Below are 23,806 nucleotides of genomic sequence, written 5' to 3'. Positions count from 1 at the left end.
ACATATCAACATGTATTAGGCATATATAAAAGGAATGGTCTCACCACATCCTTTCACAAGAGGGCAAGCAGTCTCTCCATCGGATCCTAGGTATATCATGCCATTCAGCATACACTCTCCCTATCCAATCTGGAGACAAAATAACAAATTTGCCTGCTGCCCCAAACTTCCGTCCTGACAAGGACGGACCACATCTAGTAATGCAAAGCTGGACCCCCTAAGCTGACCCTATAGGCGTCCTGACGCGTTTCGTCCACATAGACTCCTCAGGGGACATAGTGCTACAAATATATTGGGTCCTGGTCGCCAGCCCTCACATGCCTATAATGTCAAAGGAAGCTGGCCCATGAAGGTGGGGTCTTTTATACAGGATGTTAGTGTAGTTCCTCCAATCATGAGGTAACTCTCACCTGGTGTTTAACTCCATTATTATCGTGTGGATATTCACATTGTCCCGTCTGTTCACAGCACGTGTATGTCGGCGTCCTAGACTGCTCAGCGCGCGCTCCCCCTAGGGAACGCCCCCCACAGTCAGTGACGTCAATCACATCCGGGCGGAATCCTCCCCCATGCCCGTGACGTATATACCGATGATTACAAATCAGGGCGCACATACCCCCAGCGTTCCATCTGGGGAACGCCCATTGTCATCAGACGTGAGCAATACCAAAGGGGAAGACTCCTCCCCACCCGTGACGTACCTCCCTACAGTGTCCCAGGGGCGTGCGCTCTGCTAGCGCTCAAATGGGCACCGCCCCCAGCCGAGGGAGACACGTCACACCAAGGGGAAGAAACCTCCCCCAGACATCGCATGTTTCCCATGACGTACCCACCAGCGAAACCGAATCAGGGCACGCATACCCCCAGTATTCCATCTGGGGAACGCCTTTTACCATCAAAGTAGGCAGTACCAGGGGGGAAAAGAAACTCCTCCTCACCCGCGACGTACCTCCACACAGTGTCCCAAGGGGCGTGCGCTCTGTCAGCACTCGACATGGGCACCGCCCCCAACTGAGGGAGATACATAGCCTACTTTGATGGTAAAAGGCGTTCCCCAGATGGAATACTGGGGGTATGCGTGCCCTGATTCGGTTTCGCTGGTGGGTACGTCATGGGAAACATGCGATGTCTGGGGGCGGTTTCTTCCCCTTGGTGTGACGTGTCTCCCTCGGCTGGGGGCGGTGCCCATTTGAGCGCTAGCAGAGCGCACGCCCCTGGGACACTGTAGGGAGGTACGTCACGGGTGGGGAGGAGTCTTCCTCTTTGGTATTGCTCACGTCTGATGACAATGGGCGTTCCCCAGATGGAACGCTGGGGGTATGTGCGCCCTGATTTGTAATCATCGGTATATACGTCACGGGCATGGGGGAGGATTCCGCCCGGATGTGATTGACGTCACTGACTGTGGGGGGCGTTCCCTAGGGGGAGCGCGCGCTGAGCAGTCTAGGACGCCGACATACACGTGCTGTGAACAGATGGGACAATGTGAATATCCACACGATAATAATGGAGTTAAACACCAGGTGAGAGTTACCTCATGATTGGAGGAACTACACTAACATCCTGTATAAAAGACCCCACCTTCATGGGCCAGCTTCCTTTGACATTATAGGCATGTGAGGGCTGGCGACCAGGACCCAATATATTTGTAGCACTATGTCCCCTGAGGAGTCTATGTGGACGAAACGCGTCAGGACGCCTATAGGGTCAGCTTAGGGGGTCCAGCTTTGCATTACTAGATGTGGTCCGTCCTTGTCAGGACGGAAGTTTGGGGCAGCAGGCAAATTTGTTATTTTGTCTCCAGATTGGATAGGGAGAGTGTATGCTGAATGGCATGATATACCTAGGATCCGATGGAGAGACTGCTTGCCCTCTTGTGAAAGGATATGGTGAGACCATTCCTTTTATATATGCCTAATACATGTTGATATGTCTTGTTGCCTGACCATTGTCAGTATATATGGAATTGTGACATATTTTTTTAGGTCTATTAATTTTTTCTGCTAAGTTTATTTTTCTGGACCACTGTCCTTGATCTTGGCAATAATACTTCATTTATGTTTGTTGTGTTTTTTTGTTATGTTTTTTTGATCTAGTGGCCACCACTGTGTGTAATCCCATATATATGGTCCGATGACCTACAGATTGGGTATATAGAATCAACTACACATGGTGATGGCTTTTTGAATTGATTTGTGGAACAAGAGGAACTTGGATTCTTCTTTTTTAATCAATACTAATAAAGGATTGAATTTTATTGCTGTTATACATAAAATGAATGGTGCCATTCAAAAGTCGTCTCACAAAAAAAAAAAAAAAGTCCTGACATGGCTATATGGATGGGAAAATAAAAAAAGTTATGGCTCTTGCAAGAATTGGAGGAAAAAATAATAATAAAAGAAAAATGGAAAAATTATCTAGGTGTGAAGGGATTAGTTGAAACATTTAAGTCTTACCAAAGAAATTGACCAATACACCTCCAATCATAGCACCACAGCCTCTTCCAAGTCCAAGATGAAGGCCCTGAAGAATTCCCTGAGCAGACGTCCGTAATGCTGGAGGAACTGCGGCACTCAGATAAGAAATACAAGCTGCCCATATGGCAGCATGGGTCACACCTGTTAAAAGCAATAACAACTTTATCATGCAATACTGCCATATTAAACAAGCAGTCCCGTGGTTATTAATATATTCAACTACAGTCACTCTCCCAAGGATCCTCTTCTCAGTGACATCCCCACTCTGCAGAATCTCCAGGTCACGCCTCACAGTTCATGATCCAGAAGTGGCTTTTACAATGTAAGTCTATAGATTGTCAGAATGAGGCTCAATATGCTTACATTCTTAGGCCTAATTCACACGACCATGAAAAGTGTACAGATATCATCAGTGTTTTGGATCAGTGTGTCATCAATGTGTCTGTTTTTATCATCGGTGTCTCATCAGTGTATGTCACATATGAATCATTAAAGGGGTATTCCCATCTCCAAGATCCTATCCCAATATGTAGTAGTGGTAATAATAATAATGATGATAATAATAATAATAATACTCAGTAATAGCAAATACCTCACATTAGAAATGTAGTATAGTTCGGAGTCACAGTGTCACTTACCTCATATTGGATATTGCAGTAGCTTAAGTATCCATGGTTACGACCATGCATATAGTGGTCGTAACCATGGATGCCTAAGCTGCAATGTCCTGGACATGAGCTAAGCGACATAGTGAATCAGAAGACCTATACTATATTTATAATTGGAGGTATTTGCTAATATTATTATTATCTCTACTACAAATTGGGCTAGGATCTTGGAGATGAGAATAACCATTTAACTAAAAAAAAATTAGAAAGCTTCTTGAATACTTTGCAATGTTAAACATGTACAGCACATGGATTGCACAGCACCCATGAGCTTGTATTGGCCTGTGTCATCCATGCTTCCAAAAAAAAAAAAAAAAAGCTGTTTGTCTTTTGCATGGACACAAGTCTGTGAAAAAAAGAAAGGACACGTGAATGGTATAAGTTAAAATGGGTACATGTGGTAAAAAAACAGGTACAACATATACATGCCACATAGACATCTGAATGAGGCCTTAAAGAGACTTCCAGCTCACACCTAAAACAGAGTCAGCCAGCTAGCCTGAATTGAGGTGATGTCACTGAGAAGACAGACGTCACACCTAAAACAGAGTCAGCCAGCTAGTCTGAATTGAGGTGATGTCACTGAGAAGACAGACGTCACACATAAAACAGAGTCAGCCAGCTAGTCTGAATTGAGGTGATGTCACTGAGAAGACAGACGTCACACATAAAACAGAGTCAGCCAGCTAGTCTGAATTGAGGTGATGTCACTGAGAAGACAGACGTCACACATAAAACAGAGTCAGCCAGCTACTCTGAATTGTGGTGATGTCACTGAGAAGACAGACGTCACACATAAAGCAGAGTCAGCCAGCTAGTCTGAATTGTGGTGATGTCACTGAGAAGACAGATGTCACACCTAAAACAGAGTCAGCCAGCTAGCCTGAATTGTGGTGATGTCACTGAGAAGACAGATGTCACACCTAAAACAGAGTCAGCCAGCTAGCCTGAATTGTGGTGATGTCACTGAGAAGACAGATGTCACACCTAAAACAGAGTCAGCCAGCTAGTCTGAATTGTGGTGATGTCACTGAGAAGACAGACGTCACACCTAAAACAGAGTCAGCCAGCTAGTCTGAATTGTGGTGATGTCACTGAGAAGACAGACGTCACACCTAAAACAGAGTCAGCCAGCTAGCCTGAATTGAGGTGATGTCACTGAGAAGACAGACGTCACACCTAAAACAGAGTCAGCCAGCTACTCTGAATTGTGGTGATGTCACTGAGAAGACAGACGTCACACATAAAACAGAGTCAGCCAGCTAGTCTGAATTGTGGATGTCACTGAGAAGACAGACGTCACACATAAAACAGAGTCAGCCAGCTACTCTGAATTGTGGTGATGTCACTGAGAAGACAGACGTCACACCTAAAACAGAGTCAGCCAGCTAGTCTGAATTGAGGTGATGTCACTGAGAAGACAGACGTCACACATAAAACAGAGTCAGCCAGCTAGTCTGAATTGTGGTGATGTCACTGAGAAGACAGACGTCACACCTAAAACAGAGTCAGCCAGCTAGTCTGAATTGAGGTGATGTCACTGAGAAGACAGACGTCACACCTAAAACAGAGTCAGCCAGCTAGTCTGAATTGTGGTGATGTCACTGAGAAGACAGACGTCACACATAAAGCAGAGTCAGCCAGCTAGTCCGAATTGTGGTGATGTCACTGAGAAGACAGACGTCACACATAAAACAGAGTCAGCCAGCTAGTCTGAATTGAGGTGATGTCACTGAGAAAACAGACGTCACACATAAAACAGAGTCAGCCAGCTAGTCTGAATTGTGGTGATGTCACTGAGAAAACAGACGTCACACATAAAACAGAGTCAGCCAGCTAGTCTGAATTGTGGTGATGTCACTGAGAAGACAGACGTCACACATAAAACAGAGTCAGCCAGCTAGTCTGAATTGAGGTGATGTCACTGAGAAAACAGACGTCACACATAAAACAGAGTCAGCCAGCTAGTCTGAATTGTGGTGATGTCACTGAGAAAACAGACGTCACACATAAAACAGAGTCAGCCAGCTAGTCTGAATTGTGGTGATGTCACTGAGAAAACAGACGTCACACATAAAACAGAGTCAGCCAGCTAGTCTGAATTGTGGTGATGTCACTGAGAAAACAGACGTCACACCTAAAACAGAGTCAGCCAGCTAGTCTGAATTGTGGTGATGTCACTGAGAAAACAGACGTCACACATAAAACAGAGTCAGCCAGCTAGTCTGAATTGAGGTGATGTCACTGAGAAGACAGACGTCACACATAAAACAGAGTCAGCCAGCTAGTCTGAATTGAGGTGATGTCACTGAGAAAACAGACGTCACACATAAAACAGAGTCAGCCAGCTAGTCTGAATTGTGGTGATGTCACTGAGAAAACAGACGTCACACATAAAACAGAGTCAGCCAGCTAGTCTGAATTGTGGTGATGTCACTGAGAAAACAGACGTCACACATAAAACAGAGTCAGCCAGCTAGTCTGAATTGTGGTGATGTCACTGAGAAAACAGACGTCACACCTAAAACAGAGTCAGCCAGCTAGTCTGAATTGTGGTGATGTCACTGAGAAGACAGACGTCACACATAAAGCAGAGTCAGCCAGCTAGTCTGAATTGTGGTGATGTCACTGAGAAGACAGACGTCACACCTAAAACAGAGTCAGCCAGCTAGTCTGAATTGAGGTGATGTCACTGAGAAGACAGACGTCACACATAATGCAGAGTCAGCCAGCTAGTCTGAATTGTGGTGATGTCACTGAGAAGACAGACGTCACACCTAAAACAGAGTCAGCCAGCTAGTCTGAATTGTGGTGATGTCACTGAGAAGACAGACGTCACACATAAAACAGAGTCAGCCAGCTAGTCTGAATTGTGGTGATGTCACTGAGAAGACAGACGTCACACCTAAAACAGAGTCAGCCAGCTAGTCTGAATTGAGGTGATGTCACTGAGAAGACAGACGTCACACATAATGCAGAGTCAGCCAGCTAGTCTGAATTGTGGTGATGTCACTGAGAAGACAGACGTCACACATAAAACAGAGTCAGCCAGCTAGTCTGAATTGAGGTGATGTCACTGAGAAGACAGACGTCACACATAAAACAGAGTCAGCCAGCTAGTCTGAATTGAGGTGATGTCACTGAGAAGACAGACGTCACACATAAAACAGAGTCAGCCAGCTAGTCTGAATTGAGGTGATGTCACTGAGAAGACAGACGTCACACATAAAACAGAGTCAGCCAGCTAGTCTGAATTGTGGTGATGTCACTGAGAAGACAGACGTCACACCTAAAACAGAGTCAGCCAGCTAGTCTGAATTATAGTGATGTCACTGAGAAGACAGACGTCACACCTAAAACAGAGTCAGCCAGCTAGTCTGAATTGTGGTGATGTCACTGAGAAGACAGACGTGAAGGACCTGGAACCCGGAGAGAGCAGCAATAGGGCAAGTATATTGTTACACACATACTGCACACTATACACATAAAAACAAATTTCATGAAAAACCATAGTTATGGGAGGGTTTTTTGCAATGCAATTGTTGAAATTAAACCATTATATAACATTACATAATCTGGATTAAAAATAAAGATGATTTCACAAATAATTCATATTAATAAAAAGTGCTAAACTGAATTCGAACACTAATGCTCTGCTTAGGCACATTTGAGGATGTGCATTTAGCATATACCCCAGGTAAGTTCCAGACAATACAAGGTAAATGTTGTCATAGGGTCCATTACATGAAGAAAAGGAAAGGAAGAAATATCTATATATATAATTGCCTTATTCTGTCTGTCTGTCTGTCTGTCTGTCTGTCTGTCTGTCTGTCTGTCATGCTCCGAAATTGTGTCCTTACGGTGACACAAAGCTGATTGGCCGCTGGGCTCGCCATGGCCCCGCCCCCCCACACGGATTGGCCTCTCGCCCCGGCTCTCTGCAGGCCCCGCCCCCCTCACGCAATGCACGCTCGCTGTGGCCCAACTGACACGGGGCTCCGATTCCCAGGTGAGTACACACACACACATCAGATCACACTCACTCTCACACATCACATCCACACATCACAACATGCTGGGATATCGCTTGCTTCTACACCGGCTCCGTCAGGATCCCAGCAGCGCCAGACATAACCTTGCGATGCTGGGATCTTCACGGAGGCCGTGAAAGCTGGTAACCATTATACACATCGGGTAACTAAGGTCCCTTAGTTACCCGATGTGTATCATAGTTACCAGTGTCCACCGGCTCACACTCACTCTCACACACACCTCACACACACATCACACACACATCACATCGCATCCACACATCAAGGTCCTGCAGCTGCGGAAAATACAGACACATAACAGCACACACACACACACACACAAATCAGATCACACTCACACACACACATCACATCGCATCCAAATACTCACAACATCCTGGGATATCGCTTGCTTCTCGGCGGCGATATTGTGCTGTGAGCTTCCAGGACCTGACGGAGGATCACATGGCCAGAAGCATGTGATATCCCCGGATGTTGTGAGTATCAGCGCGTATGTGCAATATCGTCAGTGTCTGTGTGTGTGAGTGTATGCGATCGGGTGTGTGTGAGTGTATGCGATCGGGTGTGTGTGAGTGTATGCGATCGGGTGTGTGTGAGTGGATGCGATCGGTTGTGTGTGTGAGTGGATGCGATCGGTTGTGTGTGTGAGTGGATGCGATCGGTTGTGTGGGTGAGTGGATGCGATCGGTTGTGTGGGTGAGTGGATGCGATCGGTTGTGTGGGTGAGTGGATGCGATCGGTTGTGTGGGTGAGTGTCGGCAGAGGAGCACGGCGTGCTGGAGGAGGCTGGGAGCAGAGAGGCTGATCTTGGGGAAGGCTGGGAGGGGGAGGCTGATGCTGAGGGAGGCTGGAAGGAGAGAGGCTGAGCAAACGTGCTCCATCCGCCATACTGCGCACTCCCCATCGTGCTGCATCCCCCATGCTGCGCACTCCCAAACGTGGTCCATCCGCCATGCTGCGCACTCCCAAACGTGGTCCATCCGCCATGCTGCGCACTCCCAAACGTGGTCCATCCGCCATGCTGCGCACTCCCAAACGTGGTCCATCCGCCATGCTGCGCACTCCCAAACGTGGTCCATCCGCCATACTGCGCACTCCCAAACGTGCTCCATCCGCCATACTGCGCACTCCCCATCGTGCACCATCCGGCATGCTGCGCACTCCCAAGCGGATGGAGCATGATGGGGGGTGCGCAGCATGGCGGATGGAGCACGTTTGGGAGTGCGCAGCATGGCGGATGGAGCATGTTTGGGAGTGCGCAGCATGCCGGATGGTGCACGATGGGGAGTGCGCAGTATGGCGGATGGAGCACGTTTGGGAGTGCGCAGCATGGCGGATGGAGCATGTTTGGGAGTGCGCAGCATGATGGATGGAGCACGTTTGGGAGTGCGCAGCATGACGGATGGAGCACGTTTGGGAGTGCGCAGCATGGCGGATGGAGCACGTTTGGGAGTGCGCAGCATGGCGGATGGAGCACGTTTGGGAGTGCGCAGCATGGCGGATGGAGCACGTTTGGGAGTGCGCAGCATGGCGGATGGAGCACGTTTGGGAGTGCGCAGCATGGCGGATGGAGCACGTTTGGGAGTGCGCAGCATGGCGGATGGAGCACGTTTGGGAGTGCGCAGCATGGCGGATGGTGCACGATGGGGAGTGCGCAGTATGGCGGATGGAGCACGTTTGGGAGTGCGCAGCATGGCGGATGGAGCACGTTTGGGAGTGCGCAGCATGGCGGATGGACCACGTTTGGGAGTGCGCAGCATGGCGGATGGAGCACGTTTGGGAGTGCGCAGCATGGCGGATGGAGCACGTTTGGGAGTGCGCAGCATGGCGGATGGAGCACGTTTGGGAGTGCGCAGCATGGCGGATGGAGCATGATAGGGGGTGCGCAGCATGGCGGATGGAGCACGTTTGGGAGTGCGCAGCATGGCGGATGGAGCACGTTTGGGAGTGTGCAGCATGGCGGATAGAGCACGATGGGGAGTGCGCAGCATGGCGGATGGAGCACGTTTGGGAGTGCGCAGCATGGGGGATGCAGCACGATGGGGAGTGCGCAGTATGGCGGATGGAGCACGTTTGGGAGTGCGCAGCATGGCGGATGGACCACGTTTGGGAGTGCGCAGCATGGCGGATGGAGCACGTTTGGGAGTGCGCAGCATGGGGGATGCAGCACGATGGGGGGTGCGCAGCATGGGGGATGGAGCACGATGGGAGGTGCACACCTCCCCCCAACACACACACACACGCGCACTGCACAACACACACACACTAGGAATCACAAACAACGCCCTACACAGACACCCACACACACAGACAACGCTGCACACACAAATATACGCACATACTGCACAACACACACATTGCTCAAAACATACCTCCCCCCAAAACACACCACACCCACACAAACCGCACAACACACACACACAACGCTACAGACACACAGCGCTCCACAAACAATGCAACACACGCAACACACATACAACACCGCTCTCACCCCCCGCGACACTCAGAACATGTACAGCGCCCTACACAAACACTTGGTAACTACACACAACAACATCTATATATATATATATATATATATATAACAAAAGTCATACATGAACTACACAATACGTAAATTCTAGAATACCCGATGCGTAGAATCGGGCCACCTTCTAGTTAGTAATAAACCAGTAATAAAAGAAAGCAGAAAATAAACTGTGGAAAAATACTGTAATGTATTCTCTAAAGTAAACTACCTTCCAGCTCAGCATCCCGGGTAACATACTTCATTAACCATACATAAAGACTTTAATCCCTTAATGGCTACTGATATGCTCTTTTAACCCCTTCACCCCTGGGCGATTTTCCATTTTAATTTTTTGCTCTCCTTCTGAGAGCCGTAACTTTTTTATTTTTACGTCAATCTTGCCATATGAGGACTTACTTTTTGCAGGATGAGCTGTACTTGTGAATAGAATCATTAGTTTTACCATATAGGGTACTGGAAAATGGGGAAAAAAATCCAAGTGCGGTGAAATTGCAAGAAAAGTGCAATTGCACAATTGTTTTTGGGGTGTTCACTATATAGTAAAACTGATGTTTTATTGTGATGCCTCAGGTCGGTACGAGCTTGTAGATGCCAAACATGTATACTTTTACTTTTCTTTAAGGGGTTAAAAAAATTCAGAAGTTTGTCCAAAAACAGAATTGCGCTTTTGTTACCATTTTCCGAGACCCGTAGCGTTCTCACTACATTTTGATCGCCTTTATATTTTTAAAACATTTTTACGAGGACTAAAAAAACAATTTTGTTGTTTGGAATTTTTTTCTCGTGTACCGGTCAGAGTATTGATGTCTCGAGCATTTCTGAACACGGTGATACCAAATACGTGTATAAATATATTTTTTACTTTCTTTATTTTGAATGGGGGTGATTTGAACTTTTGGGATTTTTTATTTTATCATTTTAAAATTATTTTTTTTTAGATTTTATGTTACTAGTCCCCCTGGGGATCTTTATGGATCAGCAGTCTGATCACTTGTGCATTTCTGTTGGTCAGAGCTGCACAGCTCTCATCAGCAAAAATGTACTGCTCCTTTAAAAGCGGCTGCTCTGTCTGCTCTTACAGGAAGTACGTAATGGTTGCGTCAGGGATCATCACATGACCCTGAGCTATGGCAACCGTCAGCTCTCCGTTGACAATTCACGGGGTCTCCGATGGTGGCTGGAAATGGCGCGATCTCTGCCGTGGCCATTTAAATCGCCATGTCACCTGCACCACATGTCTGCTGTTTAAATCAGCAGACGTGCAGGGATCACCGCTGGCTCACCGCAGCCGTGAGACGACCGATGATGTACCAGTATGTCATTGGTCATGAAAGGTGATGATTAATGGAAATAAGTAGGATCAACTCTCTTAAAAGGAAGGAATCGTCAAAAAAAATAATAATAATAATAATAACTGAAAATATGTAAAGTAATAATGTTTAAATGTTTTGTTTAAATATTTTTTTTTTAATTGTGCAAAATATAAAAAAAAAATTAAAAAGTTTGATATTTTCCACTGTTAAACACTAGGGGGAGCAGCTTCTGAAATCCTACTGAATTTCCACTGTATAAAAAGCTCAGATTACAGCCTGCTGTAAAGTGGGCGGAGTCTGCTCTCCTGTGTGTGATGGCACGCCTCCCACTCCTAATCTGAGTGTTTACAACAGATAACAGAGAATGACATGTAAGGACATAGTGCACAGCCATTTTCCTGGTGACCAGAAATGTCTAAAGTGTCACCAAGGACAGCAGGAGTATCACACAGGATAGGATTAGATACACGGCTCTGCAGACAGTATCATACAGGATAGGATTAGATACACGGCTCTGCAGACAGTATCACACAGGATAGGATTAGATACACAGCTCAGCAGACAGTATCACACAGGAGAGGATTAGATACACAGCTCTGCAGACAGTATCATACAGGATAGGATTAGATACATGGCTCTGCAGACAGTATCACACAAGATAGGATTAGATACACAGCTCAGCAGACAGTATCACACAGGAGAGGATTAGATACACAGCTCTGCAGACAGTATTACACAGGAGAGGATTAGATACACAGCTCAGCAGACAGTATCACACAGGAGAGGATTAGATACACAGCTCAGCAGATAGTATCACACAGGATAGGATTAGATACACAACCCTACAGACAGTATCACACAGGATAATAATAATAATAATAATAATCTTTATTTCTATAGCGCCAACATATTCCGTAGCGCTTTACAATTCAGGAGGATCATATACAAACAAGTAACAGTTATAGAAATACAATATTTAGAGGGGAAAAAAATACAACCCTGCTCGTGAGAGCTTACAATCTACAATGAGATGGGGGGGGGGGGCAAGGTTCAAGTGCTTATTTACAATGACAATCCAACCATCTCACGGAAATGGGGCTGGATAATGGTTTCCTGGACCAGTGGGCCCGAGCCTTGAATAGGATAGGATAGGATTAGATACACAGCTGTGCAGACAGTATCACAGGATAGGATTAGATACACAGCTGTGCAGACAGTATCACACAGGAGAGGATTAGATACACAGCTGTGCAGACAGTATCACAGGATAGGATTAGATACATGGCTCAGCAGACAGTATCACACCGGACATGATTAGATACACAGCTCAGCAGACAGTATGACACGATAGGATTGGATACACGGCTCTGCAGACAGTATCACACAGGATAGGATTAGATACACAGCCGTTCAGACCATATCATACAGAGGATTAGATACACAGCTTTGCAAACATCACAAAGGATAGGATTAGATACACAGCTGAGCAGAAAGTATCACTTGATAGGATTAGATACACAGCTCAGCAGACAGTATCACACAACATAGGATTAGATACACAGCCCTGCAGACAATATTACACAATAGGATTAGATACACAGCTCAGCAGACAGTATCACACAGAAGAGGATTAGATACACAGCCCTGCAGACAGTATCATGCGATAGGATTAGATACACAGCCCTGCAGACAGTATCACACAGGATAGGATTAGATACACGGCTCAGCAGACAGTATCACACGACAGGATTAGATACACAGCTCAGCAGACAGTATCACACGACAGAATTAGATACACAGTCGTACAGACAGTATCACACAGGATAGGATTAGATACACAACCCTGCAGACAGTATCACCGGTACACACACAGGTACTGACATGCAGTGGCACGCGCATGCACACACACAATCACCCCTGACGGGGACCTTGTGCCACACACACACACACTCACCCCTGATGGGGACCTTGTGCCACACACACAATCACCCCTGATGGGGACCTTGTGCCACACACACACACACACACACACACACACACACACACACAATCACCCCTGATGGGGACCTTGTGCTACACACACACACACACAATCACCCCTGATGGGGACCTTGTGCCACATACACAATCACCCCTGATGGGGACCTTGTGCCACACACACACACACACACACACACACACACACACACACACACACAATCACCCCTGATGGGGACCTTGTGCTACACACACACACACACAATCACCCCTGATGGGGACCTTGTGCTACACACACACACACACAATCACCCCTGATGGGGACCTTGTGCTACACACACACAATCACCCCTGATGGGGACCTTGTGCCACACACACAATCACCCCTGATGGGGACCTTGTGCCACATACACACACACAATCACCCCTGATGGGGACCTTGTGCCACACACACACACACACACAATCACCCCTGATGGGGACCTTGTGCCACACACACACACACACACACACACACACACACACACACACACACACTCACCCCTGATGGGGACCTTGTGCTACACACACAATCACCCCTGATGGGGACCTTGTGCGCCACACACACACAATCACCCCTGATGGGGACCTTGTGCTACACACACACAATCACCCCTGATGGGGACCTTGTGCTACACACACAAACACACACACACACAATCACCCCTGATGGGGACCTTGTGCCATACACACACACAATCACCTCTGATGGGAACCTTGTGCCATACACACACACACACACACACACACAATCACCCCTGATGGGGACCTTGTGCCACACACACACAATCACCCCTGATGGGGACCTTGTGCTACACACACACAATCACCCCTGATGGGGACCTTGTGCTACACACACACACACACACACACACACAATCACCCCTGATGGGGACCTTGTGCCACACACACACACACAATCACCCCTGATGGGGACCTTGTGCCATACACACACACACAATCACCCCTGATGGGGACCTTGTGCTACACACACACACACACACACACACAATCACCCCTGATGGGGACCTTGTGCCATACACATACACACAATCACCCCTGATGGGGACCTTGTGCTACACACACACACACACACACACACACACGCACACACACACCTTTCACATCATTCCTCCCTGTGACCTCCGGTGGGCACTCCAGGCAGCTGTGCTGCATGCCATCCTCCCCTGCGTCCGGCCGACATTTCACACATCCGATCGCTTACACTCACACATCCGATCGCATACACTCACACATCCAATCGGATACACTCACACACACTCACGATATCGCACATACCTGTACAATCGCGCGCACACACTCACAACATCCGGAGATATCACATGCATCCCATGTGATCCTCTCGCAGGTCCTGGAAGCTCACTGCACAGCATCGCAAGCGCCGACACACACTCACAATCACCCCTGATGGGGCAGCAGGCAGAGCGGGGACTTGGGAGAACGGAGGGAGGGGGGTGTCATTGGAGACGGTAACGGCGGGGGGAGGGGCGGCGTCAGTAGCGGGGGCAGAGCAGAGGCTGGGGAGAACGGAGAGATGGGATGTCATCGGAGAAAGTAATGAGGGGAGGGGAGGCGGCCCGTACTCACACGACAGGATTAGATACACAGCTCAGCAGACAGTATCACACGACAGAATTAGATACACAGTGGTACAGACAGTATCACACAGGAGAGGATTAGATACACGGCTCAGCAGACAGTATCACACAGGATAGGATTAGATACACAACCCTGCAGACAGTATCACCGGTACACACACAGGTACTCACATGCAGTGGCACGCGCATGCACACACACAATCACCCCTGACGGGGACCTTGTGCCACACACACACACTCACCCCTGATGGGAACCTTGTGCCACACACACAATCACCCCTGATGGGGACCTTGTGCCACACACACACACACAATCACCCCTGATGGGGACCTTGTGCTACACACACACACACACACACACACACACACACACACACAATCACCCCTGATGGGGACCTTGTGCTAAACACACAATCACCCCTGATGGGGACCTTGTGCCACACACACAATAACCCCTGATGGGGACCTTGTGCCACACACACACACACACACACACAATCACCCCTGATGGGGACCTTGTGCTACACACACAATCACCCCTGATGGGGACCTTGTGCCACACACACAATCACCCCTGATGGGGACCTTGTGCCACATACACACACACACAATCACCCCTGATGGGGACCTTGTGCTACACACACACACACACACACAATCACCCCTGATGGGGACCTTGTGCTACACACACACAATCACCCCTGATGGGGACCTTGTGCCACACACACAATCACCCCTGATGGGGACCTTGTGCCACATACACATACACAATCACTCCTGATGGGGACCTTGTGCTACACACACACACAATCACCTCTGATGGGGACCTTGTGCCACACACACACAATCACCCCTGATGGGGACCTTGTGCTACACACACACACACATACACAATCACCCCTGATGGGGACCTTGTGCCATACACACACACAATCACCTCTGATGGGAACCTTGTGCCATACACACACACACACACACACACACACACAATCACCCCTGATGGGGACCTTGTGCTACACACACACACACACAATCACCCCTGATGGTGACCCTGTGCCACACACACACACACAATCACCCCTGATGGGGACCTTGTGCCACACACACACACAATCACCCCTGATGGGGACTTTGTGCCACACACACACACACACACACAATCACCCCTGATGGGGACCTTGTGCCACACACACAATCACCCCTGATGGGGACCTTGTGCCACACACACACAATCACCCCTGATGGGGACCTTGTGCCACACACACAATCACCCCTGATGGGGACCTTGTGCCACATACACATACACAATCACTCCTGATGGGGACCTTGTGCTACACACACACACAATCACCTCTGATGGGGACCTTGTGCCACACACACACAATCACCCCTGATGGGGACCTTGTGCTACACACACACACACATTCACAATCACCCCTGATGGGGACCTTGTGCCATACACACACACAATCACCTCTGATGGGAACCTTGTGCCATACACACACACACACACACACACACAATCACCCCTGATGGGGACCTTGTGCTACACACACACACACACAATCACCCCTGATGGTGACCCTGTGCCACACACACACACACAATCACCCCTGATGGGGACCTTGTGCCACACACACACACAATCACCCCTGATGGGGACTTTGTGCCACACACACACACACACACACACACACACACACAATCACCCCTGATGGGGACCTTGTGCCATACACACACACACAGACACACACACACACACACACACACACGCACACACCTTTCACATCATTCCTCCCTGTGACCTCCGGTGGGCACTCCAGGCAGCTGTGCTGCATGCCATCCTCCCCTGCGTCCGGCCGACATTTCACACATCCGATCGCTTACACTCACACATCCGATCGCTTACACTCACACATCCGATCGCATACACTCACACATCCGATCGCATACACTCACACATCCGATCGCATACACTCACACATCCGATCGCATACACTCACACATCCGATCGCATACACTCACACATCCGATCGCATACACTCACACACACTCACGATATCGCACATACCTGTACAATCGCGCGCACACACTCACAACATCCGGAGATATCACATGCATCCCATGTGATCCTCTCGCAGGTCCTGGAAGCTCACTGCACAGCATCGCAAGCGCCGACACACACTCACAATCACCCCTGATGGGGCAGCAGGCAGAGCGGGGACTTGGGAGAACGGAGGGAGGGGGTGTCATTGGAGACGGTAACGGCGGGGGGGAGGGGCGGCGTCAGTAGCAGGGGCAGAGCAGAGGCATGGGATGTCATCGGAGAAAGTAATGAGGGGAGGGGAGGCGGCCCGTACTCACACATCCCGGCGGGTGACAGGGGTAAAGTGGAGCAAACAGCACACGCTGTGAGCTCCACAATAATGGCGCTGAACTCCTCCCTCTGCTGTGTCCTGGACAGCCCAGCGGGCGCGTCCAGGTCACAGCAGACGCCCACTGTAACGTATGGCATGGGGTCGGAGCCCAACTATCAGAGTCTATGCACAGGGGCTGCTATAAAGGAAGGAGTTACTGTCGTTAGACACACGGCAAATCCAGCATGGCAGCCCCCAGTGCCTCCAGTAAAATAAGAATTACATAAAAACTAAATAAGCTGCGATTTTCATTTTGTATTAGAAATACTTGATTTCATAATCACTATTTTTAATACAAAAATAAAAAACCGCGATACCTTCCCTTTAAGCCATCTATATCGGCATGTATATCATAGGAAGCTGAATGATAATTTAATATTCAAGATCCGATGTCTTATTCCACAATGATACACATTTTTCTCATAAGTAAATGAGCTGTTAAAGTGAAGCTGGCAGCAGTTTTTTGCTATATAACCTGAGAAACACATGCTGTATTGGTTAAAACACAGATTTCAGCGATGTGGTTGACACGCTAAGCACAGGGAAGTACCAAGCGAACGGCGAAAGGGAAACACTGTTTCTAAGGAAGGGCTAAGATGGTGACCCCTGGCCAAAACTACCGCTGGCCCCTGGCTTCCCTCACCACCCTAAATAAGGCCTATTTCAGGGTCAGGTATCTGACTTGACGCATAAGTGCAGGACCTAAGTAGGGAACGGATGGGGTGAGCGCTTAGTCAAGCCCACTAAGCTCTAAAATACACACAGGGAATACACAAAGGGAAAAATAAACAAATAACATCTCTCCAGATGACTCAGGGAGAGGAACTGCAACAACAACAACAACAAAGTTTCTTCAGATGAATACAAGCTGACTGCTTGCACTAAAGATTTGTTAAGGGTATTAGACATTTGTTAAGGGTATTAACAGCTGAAAAGGTTAGGAAATCTCCAGGGTCCTAAAGAGAAAGGGATAAACCCCAAGCAGGGAAAAACGGAAAGTCAGAGAGCAGCTTGTGTAACCAAACCCTGCGACCTTCTACAGTCGGAAACGAAAGAACTGTGTCAAGCATGACATACCCTTGACAATAGCTCTTATCAAGGTATCTGTTGTTTACTTGCAATGATTGTTTTAGCACCAGTAGCTTATCATTGCTCGGACTACAGCAGCACGCCAGCCCTAGTCTGACACGACCCCTTCTGTGATAAGCAGCTCTCTGTCTATAGACATTGTATACAGTGTTGGTTAGCTTTCTCAGCTATGCTGAATGTGAAATCTAAAAACTCTGTGATGCAACTGCTGTCCCCAGTAAACTAAGTAATACATCACTGGAGTCTGGGTCTCTTTTTCTACATTATGTTGCTCTTAGATGAAGTAGCAAAACAGCTGCTGACAGATTCTCTTTAAGATGCATGGGTAGACACAGATCTCTTAGAACATGTGCCTCCAGAGCTCATTTTAAATTAACTGGGGCGTTAGTACGGTAATATGAGACATTTCGATCAGGAAAGCAAACTGTAAGCCATTACGTACAGTGTGAAAACTAAGTATTCAATATACTGCCGATTTTGCAAGTTTTCCCACCTACAAAGAATGGAGAGGTCTGTAATTGTTGTCGTAGGTACACTTCAATTGTGACTGACAGAATGAAAAGAAAAAAAAATCACTTTGTATGATTTTGAAATAATTTGCATTTTATAGCATGAAATAAGTATTTGATCACCTACAGCAACAATTCTGGCTCTCACAGACCTGTTATTTTTTTCTAAGAATCCCTCCTACTCTGCACCCATTACATGTATTAATTGAACCTGTTTGAACTGATTACCTGTATAAAAGACACCTGTCTATACACTCAGACAGCTCTTTGCTCTTGGACATGGTGGAGAGGTTGGAGTGTGATTGACTAAGAACACCAGGGACAAAATTGTATACCTGCAGAAGCCTGGGATGGGCTACAGAAAATAGGCAAGCAGCTTGGTGAGAAGACAAAAACCATTAGTGCAATTATTGGAGAATGGAAGTGTGGAGACCCGGGACTCAGTGGGTGCTCTCGTCCACTGAACCAGCCGCCTTTAGAAAGACAGCGTGGCTCAGGGCTCATCCCAACTGAACGCACAACCTCCTTAACCGTGGGTGGAACACTACTCAGACAACACAGGGTGAGGGAACAACAATAATTAGACTTTATTGGATCCCCAAAATATTAACGGCACATAACACGTAACCAGCAAAACACACAAATGTAACAGGCAACAGAGTCTCACCCTTCCGCTGGCTCACCAGGGATTTAGAATGTCCATGCCTCAGATGTTCCACATTACTCCAGATGTTCTAATTACTCCAATCCAGCAGCACCCCGCTTTTGGCGGGCACCCACCGTGACTGGAATAACGCCAGATTTAGGAAGCTGGCTGAGGTCTGCAAAGTCTGTACCAGGTGACCAATTTGTCCCAACCTGGGTTTCTTCCTTAAGTAGTCTCTGGTATGATGATATAATCCTGGCAGCCGAAGTCTAAATCCCTAGACTGTGGATATGGTCTCCAATCGGAACCGGAGTCCCTAGATTGAAGCCACAAGGTATCCTGATCCTCTAGTCAGCTCCTAAGAGCTTAGACTGGATCCATCAGCATCCATCAACAACCACCTGGTGACTTAAAGAAATCCCTTTTATAGCCACAGCCTTCCACTTGGATACACTGCGTCCTCATCGGATTGGTTGGACAAGATTGCTTCTCCCATTGGATGAATTTCAAGTTGCATGGATAATGTTCATTTAAATGATGTGCATAGAAAGACTGAGTATATCTACATGGAGTTTGCAAGTCACCAACTAGACAATGGCTACTAAGATAATCACATTAGCAATACACAACTACATAATGATTAATGGAAGGGTCTGGAGAAACAATAGCTAAGCAAACATGAGTTAGCACACAAAAGAACAATACGTCTGGCTGAATGTTAAGAAACTTTAAACCATGAGAGGCATTGGGTGTCCATGTCGTCACAGGAAGAAACACAAGATGACTTTCAATCTTACTCAATCTGGGGCTACATGCAAGATCTTGCCTTGTGGGGTAAAGATGATTCTAAGAAAGGTCAGGAATCAGCACAGAACTACACGGGAGGAACTGGTCAATGACCTGAAGAGAGCTGGGACCACAGTCTCCAAGAGTACCTTTAGGAACACACTACACCTTCATGGACTAGAATCCTGCGGGGCACGCCAGCATATGTCCAGGCCCATTTGAAGTTTGCCAGTGACCATCTGGATGACCCAGAAGACGCATGGGAGAAGGTTATGTGGTCAGATGAGATCAAAATAGAACTTTTGATATGAATGCCAAAATCACCGTGTTTGAGGAAAAAGAAGAATGAGTATAACCCCAAGTACACAGTCTCAACGGTGAAACAAGGGGTTGGAAAGATCATACTTTGGGACTGCTTTTCTGCAAAGGTGACAGGACGACTATGCCGTATTGAAGGGAGGATGGATGGGGTCATGTATCGCAATATTTTGGCAAACAACTTCCTTCCTTCAGTCAGAGCATTGTGATGTGTTGTGTCTGGGTCTTCCCGCATGACAATGACCCAAAACATAGCCAGGGCAACTAAGGAGTGGCTCCACAAGAAGCATGTCAAGGTCCTGGAGTAGACTAGCCAGTCTCCAGACCTGAATCCAATAGAAAAATCTTTGGAGGGAGCTGAAACTCAATGTTGCCCAGCAACAGCCCCGAAACATGAAAGATCTAGAGAAGATCTGTATAGAGGAGTGGGTCAAAATCCCTGATGTGATTCCAATCTATCATAGACACTGTAACAGTGTGGGGGAGTGGTCTGATGACACCAATCACAGATGCCAGGGCTGACGGTCGGCGGGGGAAACATTGAATATGTATGAGGGTTAATGAGCGACCTGGAAGTAGTGTTACAGTTGCGCAGGAAAGTCGTTAAGTATAACGGTCCTGCTCTAATCCCCCTAGCCCTTTCCACCATTTTACAGCATATTTGGGTCCTTAGACTTACATGTGGTTTGGCGTCTGGGTTGTGGCGTGCAATCTTTGGTCTCCTGACTATTTTTTCATTATCCCTACAGTAGGACTTTGAAATCTGTGTATTGTGCTATGATTATTTTATTATTCATTGAAACTGTGCTTTTGTCATTGGATATTTATAATTATTATAAACTTATATTTATTATGTATTTAGTAAATCTTTATACACAGTGCACATTATATATCAAATTTTTTTTTAAAAAACTGAAGACACTTCCTTTTTATCATGGCACAATTATCATTTAACACCTGCCAGCTTGTTTATGACTGTCGGATGTGACAGTGGCAAATAATGGGTTAAGAAAGGGAGAGGGCTCCCTCTTTAACCCTAATAGCACTCTGCCATTGTAGGTACATATAGGTTATCATGGCAACCAAAGATTAAATAATGGCAGTAATAGTTAGGGTCTAACAAGTTGAGTTCGTGTAAAGGAGACAGGTCTCATGCAGTGCAAGACAGAAGTGAAAAATATTCAAGGCCCATAGAGGGATTAACTAAAATTGTAAAAAAGAAAAAAAAAATGCAGCTTTTGTGTAACAGGAATTAAACAAAGCAACATACAAATAATTGGTATTGCCAAGTCTGGAATGACCTTAACTATAGGATTATCACATTATTTGTACCTTAAGTAAATATTGGGGGGGGGGAATCTTCCAAAAATGTAGCTTTAGGCCTTGTGCCCACAGGGCATTTAGTGTTTTTTCTAGCATTTTTCCTTGTTTTTTTTTTAAATCAATAAAAGCAAGGAAAAATCATACCAGAAAAATCTATGAGGATCGTGACTTGCTGTGCACACATTGCTTCTTTTTCGATTGCTTTTTATATTACTGGAAAAAAAAAAAAGCAACATCAATTGTTTTAGCAATTTTTCCTGCTTTATTCCCCCAATTCACTTCAATGGAGTCAGTGAAAAATGCACAAAAAAACATGTGTTATGCCCACGTTGCTTTTTTGTGTGCTTTTTTTATGTGCTTTTTCACATTACTGGGGTTTCCTAAAATACAGATGAGCGATGCTGATTGGCAAAAATCGGGAAAAAATTGTGCAATCTTTGGCCGGATAGAACATCCGATTTACCACAAAAGATCTTGCCAAGGATCAGTAAATGATCGGATGGCAAAAACATCCTCTCCCTGCCTATCACAGCCATGTAAAGTATTGGCATAGCTGTGATTAGCCACTGAAAAGAAAAAAAAAAAAAAAAAGAGCAATTGGGTTAAAGCAGTACATACTTACAGGGTCCCTGCGGCTGCAGCGTTACTTCCGAGCCCGACAATTATCGCCAATGAATAATCACTGCTTTCCCCGCCCACCGGCATATCTGATTGCCTGCAGTCAGACCCCGCCCCCAAACAGCATTTGTTGATTGGTTGGAATCAGCGCCGCTGTCTCAGGGTCTATACCGTGGTATAAAATAAATAAATAAAACAATTGGCGTAGGGTCCCCCTATTGATATCAGCACAGATAAAGCCAGCTACAGGCTGCAGCCCCCAGCCGTGCACTTATCTTGGCTGTGTATCAAAATAAGAGGAACCGGATGCAGCTTTTTTCTTTAATTTAAATTAATAATAATAATAAAAAAAAAAACGTGTGGTGCCCTCTAATTTTGACACCTAGCCATGATAAAGTCAGACAGCTGGGGACTGCTATTTTCAGCCTGGGGAGTCCTATGGTTATTATGCTGACACCCCTAGGCTAAGAATAGCAACCTGCAGCCGCCGGGACAGTAATATCCATTAGATTCTTCCCGATTGCCCTGGTGTGATGGCAATTGGGGTAATACAAGAGGTTAATAACAGCCCACAGCTGCCACTAAGCTCTAGATTAGTGATGGCAGGCATCTATAACACACCCCTCATCACTAATCTGTAAGTAAAAGTAACTAAACAAACACAAACAAATCCTATATTTGAAATAAAAGAAAAAAAACCCTGTTTCACCACTTTACTAACCCCCAAACACCCCTGAAGGTCTGACGTAATCCACACGAGGTCCCACAACGCTTTCAGCACTGCTTCATCTGAAATTACAGCGTGTGATCATAGAACATGCCCGAATGTTGACACTGCAGGCAGAGAGTGAGACGCGACTAGTGGTGACGTCTCTCGGGTTAGTGACGGTCACAGCTAGACATTGACGTGTGACCAAAGGTAACTTGAGTGACATCAAAAGGTGAATCTCGTTCATGCGTTTGGTTTCTTGCAGATCCACCTGCATGAACGTCACTGGGTTTCCCTGCACCTATGCCTCGCGGTCTTTACCACGGGACTTTGCTGGTGGGAAGTCCGGTGACGTAGGTACGCTGATCTGTGAGGCGATCCGTAGTTCAGTAAGCCTGGGTCTTCTTGGTGATGTCCCAGGGTTACTATGGCAGCGATTGGGCTCCTGTCATCACTTTCACGGGACCCGATCACCAGGGACAGGTAAGAGATCCCCCTCTCTGCCTCCTGCGATCGAACTGATCAATGCATTCAGGGGTATAAAATGCCAGGAGCGGTGCGAGCACTGCTCTGGGCAGTGAGAGCTGAGTCTTGGCTGTAACAGCAGCTGGAGACCCGGCGGCAAGTCAGTAATCAGTTGTCAGAGTCAGTTAGTGATCAGTGGTCAGAGAAAGTGGTCAGTTATCACAGATCAGTTGTAAAACAGGGTATTTCTG

The 23,806-nt window shown here is 47.0% G+C and overlaps 1 protein-coding gene across 4 annotated transcripts in view; it reads right to left on the bottom strand.

Moving 5' to 3' along the window:
• The window catches only part of MFSD6 (major facilitator superfamily domain containing 6), a 505,191-nt gene that overhangs the window by 268,952 nt on the left and 212,433 nt on the right, over positions 1 to 23,806 (bottom strand). For 3 of the 4 annotated variants that reach the window (XM_075317766.1, XM_075317765.1, XM_075317767.1), the window contains exon 3: positions 2,457 to 2,618. The exons of the other annotated variant lie outside the window; for it this stretch is intronic. In XM_075317766.1, coding sequence (XP_075173881.1) covers positions 2,457 to 2,618 — 162 coding nt within the window. The remainder of the gene's footprint in view (positions 1 to 2,456; positions 2,619 to 23,806) is intronic. 4 annotated transcript variants of the gene reach the window in all.

The sequence above is a fragment of the Anomaloglossus baeobatrachus genome, chromosome 7, assembly GCF_048569485.1.
Source record: "Anomaloglossus baeobatrachus isolate aAnoBae1 chromosome 7, aAnoBae1.hap1, whole genome shotgun sequence".
NCBI classification, from domain to species: Eukaryota; Metazoa; Chordata; class Amphibia; order Anura; family Aromobatidae; genus Anomaloglossus; species Anomaloglossus baeobatrachus.
The sequence above is the reverse complement of the archived record's forward strand: the minus strand, read 5'-3'. Positions and strand labels throughout refer to the sequence as shown.